Below are 9037 nucleotides of genomic sequence, written 5' to 3' on the forward strand. Positions count from 1 at the left end.
GACCACTATGAGTTCTGAATCCCAGGATATATCAGATTATCGCTAATCAAATCATCTGGGGTCATTGAAGTGGCGTGTGGGGATTCAGAGTGCTATTCTCCTTAAAGATGATTTTCTTAACCTGAAACGCAAAAAATGTTGCTGCTTATTGTTTTGAAGTACAATCAGGAATTACTGATATAAAGATGAGAAAACAAAGAGGAATTGGCAGAAGGAATGAGAAAGATGGAGATTTGCTGTAGACTTAGAGGGGGGAAAAACACTAATAATGACAGTTTCACACTTTGATGTCTGCTTTAAGTAGTTGACAGATATACAACTGCTTAGCAGGACGGGTGGTACATTGCTTTGTTATGGCTTGCACTTCCATAGTCACACAGCAAATACAGATATTACAGGGTGTTGAAGTACTAGTCCGTCGCATAGCAATGCAAACATATTCTGTATCTAAAGTCAAAGTTTACATGTTTTTCAATGCGTGGTAACATAGCTTGGGGTTTACATTGGAATAAGAATGCTGCAGATTCAGTTTGTTTTGTTATATTTTGAGCAAATAGCTATGAAGCCTTATTCTCCATGACACATATTTGTAATATATGCCCTTTCAACAAAAATATTTAACACTTCTTTATTTATAACCCGGGTCCAAAAGTCACACCTGCCAAGCACCAAATGAGAGTCAAACTTGTCTTTGGTGTATAAATGGTGGGCCTTTCTGTCTAAATGGTCTGTAAATGGTAAATGGTCTGCATTTATATAGCGCTTTTATCCAAAGCGCTTTACAATCAGTAGGTAGTCTACATTCACCCATTCATACACCGATGGCGGCTGCCACGCAGGGTGCCTACACACCATCGGGAGCAATTTGGGTTTAAGTGTCTTGCCCAAGGACACAACGACAGCAGCTGGGAGGGAGCGGGGATCGAACCGCCAACCCTTGCGTCATTGGCCGACCCGCTCTACCTCCTGAGCTAAAGCCGTCCCTGTCTGTGTGGAGTTTGCGTGTTCTCCCCGTGCTCCCGTGGGGGACCTCCATACAACATCGCTATGGACCCCAACTTAAAACATTGCAGGAGATCATCACCTGACCAGCGACGACAAAGAACTTAAGATGGTCCACGGGCGCTGTACACTGAAAGGGGCCCACTGCTCCTCGCTGCCCCCTGGAGGAAGGACATGCCTCGATGGGATAAATGTAGAGAATCTATTTCACAGCGCCACTCAGACTCAGAGTGTGTGTGTGTGTGTGTGTGTGTGTGTGTGTGTGTGTGTGTGTGTGTGTGTGTGTGTGTGCTGCCCCAACATGTGTGTGCATGCGGTGTGTGGTGTTTGTGACAATAAAGACTGGTGTGTCCGTCCTTGTTTAATTTAGAAAATAAATAAGTCACACTGGCTGGTAACTTTTTGAGATACATAATGCTTCAAAATGCTGTCTTGTCATTTGAAATCTGTTGCCCTTCATGATGAATTATAAACAATAAATTATCAACAAAATAACATTGAAAAAAGGTAGGGTGACATACTTCAATTAAAAAAAGAAAAGTTGAGTTAATGTTGGACAATGTTTACACCTTTATCATGACGTCAGCCTTGAAAAAGCTTATCTTCTTCAATCGTTGGCCGACTTCTCAAAGACTTCTCTCCCGCAGCCGTAACAATTCAATTGTCTTTTCAAGATTGAACTCAAACCAGACAAGTTCAGATGATTCAATTATCAAGTGGGGAGCAGCTTTCATGCGTTGTCCCGTTTGAGCAGAGTGAGGATGCCGTCCCTCCTGGATGTGTAGGGTGCGTGTTTCAGCTGCAGCAGGTGAGCGGGGAACAGGTTCCCGCTGGGCGCGTACATCTCCTCTCCCTTCTGCCCCATCAGACAGCGCAGTGTCTTGTTCCTGGACAGGATCTTATCGTAGAACTCCACCCCTCCCCTGGCGTAAGAGCTGGACACTCGCGCTGCACGCCGGTCTGAGCTGTAGTCCCTCCACTGGCTGACGGCGTCCATGCTGAGGACGTAGGACACAGCGCCGAGCCCCAGCGCCACAGCACTGGTGGCCCCGCGGAGCAGAGGAGGCCCGAGGTGGAGCCCGAACACCTGCTTCAGAAACGCGCTGTACACCCAAACTCCGCCCAGACAGACCGGGGCCACGGTGGCGCTCAAAATCACGCCTCCGGAGTCCAAGCGGGCCACCTCTCGCGCTATGGCGAACTTCTGCGCCTCGGGGGAGAACAACAGCGCCTCCTTCAGAGTGGTGCCGGAATCGCTCTCCCACTCCACCACTTTGCCATTGATGAAAATGGTGCGGTTGGTGATTCCGCCCGGGTCTTCAGCCGTGCTGTTGAAGTTGGCTGGGATGCCGATCTGGGCTCCTGCAGGGAGCCATGGGATACCAGCACCGACCGGATGGAAGCCGAAGGAGGCGAAAGTAGAGAATCTGTTGGGCGAGCTGATGCCATAGTCCTTCAACACCTACAAATAATAGCAATAACAATAGTTGATATTGGATTTTATACAATGTTCATTTCAATGAGTCCTTATACCTGCATTAGACAAACTTGTATCCCATAACTCAAACAGTATCAGTCCTTTTTTGAGTATGAATGAAATTAAGCATAGATGATGTTTACTGCTTAGCAAATGGTGAATATGTTTTTGTTGGTGAAGGGCTAAAATAAAACCATTAAATCATATTAACACATTCACTGCCAGCCGTTTTTTTTTTACTGTAGGTAGCTTCTGCCAGAGGGTTTTTTTGAGGATTCTGGCTCATCTTTCAAGACCCGAGGATTCTTTTCTGCTAAGATTTTGTGAACACAAAGTATCTCAAAAGAACTAATAGAATGTGTGCTTTCTCTGTCTAAAAGAGTTAGTTTGTAGAGTTAGTAGTTATGTAGGCATTAGCACTTGAATACAGCATGGTTTCAGCGTCTGAAAATTTAAGCTGAGATAAATAGCTTTTTGTGAAATTCGATAGAACAGTCACTTTAACCATTCATTTTTGGCATCAGTAAGACGTCAGACATCTAAACAATAGTTTTGAACAGTAATTTCCTCCATAACAGCAGGAAACACCCCTCTCCTTCAAACTCCTCCCTCCGTGTGTGTTCTTCTTGGCTGCAGCGGGCGTGTCACAAGCTTGTTTCTGCTGCTGCTGTAACCTCGCGTCACCAGGCTCACTGCTTTGCTGCTGCTCCTGTCTGCTGGCGGCCGCTGGGCAAGTCTGGATGGGCTCGCTCGTTTCTTGGGGTTTGGGTTGAGAGCTTTGATGAAGCTTTTGCGATTCTGGTCTTATTTATGCTGCGTGTTTCAAAGTGTGTTCCACCCGTAATCTATTATGCAAATTTGCAATCCCGCACCGCCAGCAACCAGCGCGAAAACGAAAGCGTTTTCGCCAATCCATTTTCATGAGAATGGCTTCCTCACACTGCTTTTTGCTTGCCTTCCTCTAGTGTGGAGAGCACTGTCGCCACTTAGTGGGTCGGTGGAATGGGTTGTACACGTTCGGTGGCTCCAATATTTATATAAGAGATGTAAAAGGGTTAGATGCACATCCCACGGTCAAAAATAAATAAATCTTTTTTTTGACGTGTTAACACGTCATTGGCAGTCAACCGTTGGATTTTTTTTGACGTGTTAACACGTCATTGGCAGTGAACGTGTTAAACCCAAGGTGCAAGCCTTTGTTTAACATTTGATACTACAGTATTCCAAACATTTTGTAAATGTTGTTTATAACCACAACACGCCAGTGCCAATAACTACAATATAGCAGTCCCTCTCCAAATATTGCTTAATTGTAAGACTATATTATATCTCACTACTATATAATAAGGCAGAGAGGTGCACAATTGCCCAACTGCGCACGTGTGAAGCATGTAAAACGCTTGGAGCTAGAAATGAGCGCACAATATTTATAGTTTTTATAATAATACACAGCATGTCAAAGAACCAAATTTCAAAGAAAGTCTAATACCACATTCAAGACAACTCGGACCGCTGTAAGTTTCAAGACGGAACCTCCAGCCTGGACAGATTTGCGTTCACGCTGCACCTCCCACTCGGGGGGAAAAAACAAATGATTGCAATAGCAACCCGTGTTAGCATTGTAGCTACCTACTAGCTAACAATGCTAACCGAACATGCTGAATGCTGAATTTCACACAGAGTGAAACACAGATGACACAAACACATATTAAACGTTAACATTACATAATTAAGACATCAAATTGTGTGTTAAAATGTCAACAAACATCTTTATAATAATTATGTGATTACCATTAACGATACAAGTCGCCATTTTGATGTGGCTGTGAGCCAACTGGGACAAAGCGGAGCTCTGAATGATACCCGAATTTCCAAGCTGTAATTCCGGCCTGAACGTTCAATTCACTTTTTACAGGTCGGAACCCATTTTTTCCGGCAGTCCGAGTTGTCTTGAACAGGGTATAAGTCCTTCTGGGTTTTATCCATCTGCAACATCTGTATATAATTAGTTTTAGAAATTAAATTTACCTTTTTTGCAGATATAAAATGTAACCTTGAAGCAAGGGGGAGAACAGGGAAAATAATAGCAGAAATAAAACTTCAAAACTATTACACTACTGCTACTACAGTATCACACTCACACACACCCACACACACACACACACACACACACACACACACACACACACACACACACACACACACACACACACACACACACACACACACACACACACACACACACACACACACACACACACACACACACACACCTACCTGCTGGAAGACAGCATCCAGCTTGTCAGACAGGGCGACTGGCTCTCCTCTGTGCCAGGCCTGGTACAGCTGTCGGTAGGACTGGTCGGGGAAGACGTGGTAGAACATGTTCGCGGCAAAGACCCCGCCGCAGCTGGTGATGAGCAGCGGTGTGCGGTACTTCTGGAGAAGTACGGCATACTTCAGGAAGGGAAACGTCATGTTGTGTTTTTGCTCTTGTATGCAGACTGAATTTGTGTCTGGCAGGTGCTGTGGACTTCAGTAGGTGGCATCTGTGAAGGTGACAGACAGCCTTTCACACCAGGCGCTTAACATAAGCAGAACTGAAGCTGAGCTCACGCTCTCTCTCTCATGAGAGAGAGAGAGAGAGAGAGAGAGAGAGAGAGAGAGAGAGAGAGAGAGAGAGAGGAAAAGACCTGCTGCAGACGGGACACGCCCACACAGTCCGCGGGAGAAAATACACTCTAAAATATAATGGATTCTCATGACTTTTGCCATGACTGTCAAACCTAAATTTATATACTTTGCGACGTTCATCATCGTTCAAATTTGGCTGGTGGCTTATTAACATAGGTTCCTGTGATGTGATGAACTCAAAATGCTAAATAAAAAAAATAAAATAAAAATCTGGTTTCCAGGGACTTTAAGCGCAGCTTGAGCATGGCTTGAGCAAGGCACATGCACGGCTGGTGTGAACGAGGACGCCAAAATGAAACTTGTGGGCTCAGCTCAGCATTGAGCGTAGGTTGAGCATTGCTTCAGCGTATGGTGTGAACGCCCTGTTAATGAGTATAGCATTAGGCCTGCAGAGGTCATAATAGGGTGATTTCTTAATAACAACATTTTAACTATTTTGCCTGCCCCCCCCCCCCCCCCCCCCCCTTCAAGGAGGTCACAGCTCAGCTAATAGTGCCCTTAGAACTGATAGGGTTTCAGTGTCTTGCTCATGGACACAGGGTGTGGGGTTTGAACGTGTACTCTGTCCAACTGAGGGTCGGTGTCTCTAACCACTAGGCCATAATGTGCAGTGGTACACCTGTAACTAGCTAGTCTGCCATGACATTTCATAGTCATTTATTCAAATTTAGATGATGGTGAGGTTAAATCAGCCAGATAATACATGTTATTATTATTTATTTATTTAAGTTCCAGTCCACACATGTAGTAGGGTAGCATAGCCATGTTTTAGACCAAGTAGTAAATACTTAATACACATTTAAACAATGCATAAACGTTATGCATTGTAAACAGCCGTAGGTATCACAAATATGCACCATTATGTACAACAAGATTTGTTTTACTTTTGCCATATGCCCCAGAAGATGTATTTTAAGATGTAGTTAAACGTCTACTCTTTCACCTTTACCCTAGGCCTAGCCAAAACATTTAAGACGGCAACTTGTCAGGAACATAGTGAGTGCGGTTCATTCGTGGCACTGGGAGTGAGAAGACAACAAGTCGCTAGCTACTTAACCTCGCGTCACCAGGCTCTTCTCGGCGAGAAAGACCCTGGCCTCCGTTCACAAGTGATTTTGTCACCCTGCCTGTTTCCGGCCTAGAGCCCGCCCTAGACAGGAAACAACAGCGGAAATAGCTCGTTAACTTGACAATTAGACACAACGAATAAGAAAATAAAACGGCAAACAACAAAACAAAAGATGGACGTACCGAACGAAGTTTTTGAAGAAGTTCTTGTAGAAACATCACGGATTCACAATATAACATATTTTAAGCCAATACAGAAGCTTTACTTTTCAAACAAATAGCCAGTTGATGGAATAGTTATAACGCTAGTTGTCTGTCCGCTGTTATCGATAATGGAGGATCAAGTACAAACAGTTGAAGCATGTCTGCTGCCTGTGCTGGGAAAGACATGGACATTGATCATAAGATTTCACATGGCGAGTACTCCATTGTCTTTTGCTCTCCAGAAACCTTCCTCGGCAGTGACTAGAAATGTGCTAACGCTACTATATACAACTTGTGTTGTTGTTATTTTCAGGCTCTAGCCTCGCCGCGTTAATCCGGTGTTGTTTCCTGTTTCCTTGGTTTACGCCCCCATGACAAAAAGCGGGGTGGAAGGTGCCCAGACTACTAGCTACTAGGTTACTAGCTAAAGCTAGCTAGGTTATAAAGGTTTGACGTTATGGAGGTAGCCTAATGTTACACAATGGACGACCTGCTTTATATCACTGTCTGCAAATAACAATAACGCTACAAACACGTTTAGCTACTGTGTGTAGTAGTCGACAAGCGATCAAACGTCTGATAACTCACATGTTCACGACCACTGCAAGGACAGCTGAGCCAAAGAATATTGATACAATATTGATAAGAAGCGATAGCTCCAGCGCGCAGCAGCAGAGCTACGCCTCCGCCATCTTGGCCCCCACTACCTACCTGTCTGTCTATGATAAAACCAGCATCCAGTAAAACATAACATCCCGCATACAAAACTACCTCTGGCTCTGCCAGTTGAACAATGAAGCAATATAATATGCATACTAATCTAACTATTTACTTATTTATTTATTCAATCTATGAAAGCATCCATGCAGAAACATGAGGCTAAAACATGTTTGTAAACATTCATTCTGAATTTAATTTATTAAATAACAAATACAGCACTTTTAAATCATGGGTTTAGATTTACAAATGTAATTTACTGATTTTTTTTATTTTTATAAAACATACATTTATTGATGAAAGCTTGGCTCCAAATGTCCTTATATAAAGCTGCATTACAGTTGCTGTAAAAAAAATTATAGCAGTATATCCAGACCATTTTCTATAATCGAAAAAAAACAAAAATATCAACTTAGAATCAATGCAATGCAATCATGTATAAATCTACTCATAACAAACATTCAAGTAAATGTAAAATGTATGTAAAAATGTAGCGGACATATAGGCATGGAGAGACTGAACCTGGATAGAAAAGTTTGTGATTCTAATTTGAGATTATAAATCTTCCATGTGACGTCAATGTTTGAAGCTTATTGGATCTAGTTCAGTGGTTCTCAAACTTTTTTGGCTTCGGTATGCCCTTTCCCTGATTTCTGAATCCAAGTAGGCCTACCCCCTTTCCCAACTCCAACATTGTGCTTAGAAAACTGCAATAAACGCACATCTGAATTAACCTGCCTTACCGTCTATTTACCTGCTCTAGAATGCCTGTGTGGTACCCCGTATACTTACCCTGTAGTACGTACAGATTTTGTACCCTGTACTTACCCTGCAGGTACACATCTTGTTACCCTGAGTGTAGGCTAACAGGGTAATTTGTGGGCTGTATTCTAAAGCGTTACCGAAAAAGGGCAATGGGACCCTATGGAGCGAGCCTTGAGTGCTCACTCTAGCCCTGGCTATGTTGTTTACATTTTAAAAAACGGCCACAGTTCACACAACTTTAACACGACATGCATGCATATATTATACATCACACTCTTGAGCTACTTAGGCTATGTCAAAATATAAGCGGCTGTAGCTCAGGAGGTAGAGCGGGTCATCACTGATCGCTTTGGATGAAAGTGGTCGGTGGTTCGATTCCCGGCTCCTCCAGTCTGCATGTCGAAGTGTCCTTGGGCAAGATACTGAACCCCAAATTGCTCCTGATGTTGTGCCAGCACCCTGCGTGGTAACCTGCCGCCATCGGTGTATGAATGGGCGAATGTAGTCTACTGATTGTAAAGCGCTTTGGATAAAAGCGCGATATAAATGCAGGCCATTTACCATATAAGCGATGTCATGCATAGTTTTTGAGATATGAACGTTTGTTTGGCACAACTCATACTAGTTAACTGCTGCACTTCCGGGGGATTTGTGGTGTCGTGACATCACGCAGCTGATTCCTACCCACCTTTCGAAGAATACAACCTTAATAACATTACAAAATAAGAAATGGAGTGAAAGAGTTGCAATTAGTGCCTCCTGACCAGATTTAACATTTCATTTATTTTAAAGATTTATTCATACATTTTTCCATTTTCCAAGTAGGCTACCCCCTGTACTACTGACATGTAGCCTACCCATAGGGGTATATAGGTACCCTAGTTTAGGAACCACTGATCCAGCTTCCATATTTTATTTATAGTATGTTAAACAGTGAAATTCCTTGTGTGTCCTCTCTGTCTGCATTGTGCTGCTGTTGTTGACGCAAGGGAGACCGACTTCAGGGGCCAATATGGCGGCGGTGCTGCTTTGACGCTACCGCAGCAACTCTAGCGCCTGTTTCCAAAAATGCATAAGGTTGTCGGCTCTTTCCTTCCACGCTCTTTGGCT

General features: G+C 43.6%; 1 protein-coding gene across 1 annotated transcript; it reads right to left on the bottom strand.

Annotated features, from left to right (window-relative positions):
• Positions 1-1377: 1377 nt before the first annotated feature.
• tmem177 (transmembrane protein 177) lies at positions 1378-4957 on the bottom strand (the record flags this gene model as incomplete). Its single annotated transcript, XM_083638740.1, has 2 exons — positions 1378-2464; positions 4757-4957. 2 exons carry the CDS (start codon positions 4955-4957, stop codon positions 1733-1735), a joined length of 933 nt encoding a protein of 310 aa, XP_083494866.1. The 3' UTR covers positions 1378-1732.
• Positions 4958-9037: the final 4080 nt, after the last annotated feature.

Source organism: Poromitra crassiceps, assembly GCF_964638095.1.
Source record: "Poromitra crassiceps genome assembly, chromosome: 6".
NCBI lineage: Eukaryota > Metazoa > Chordata > Actinopteri > Beryciformes > Melamphaidae > Poromitra > Poromitra crassiceps.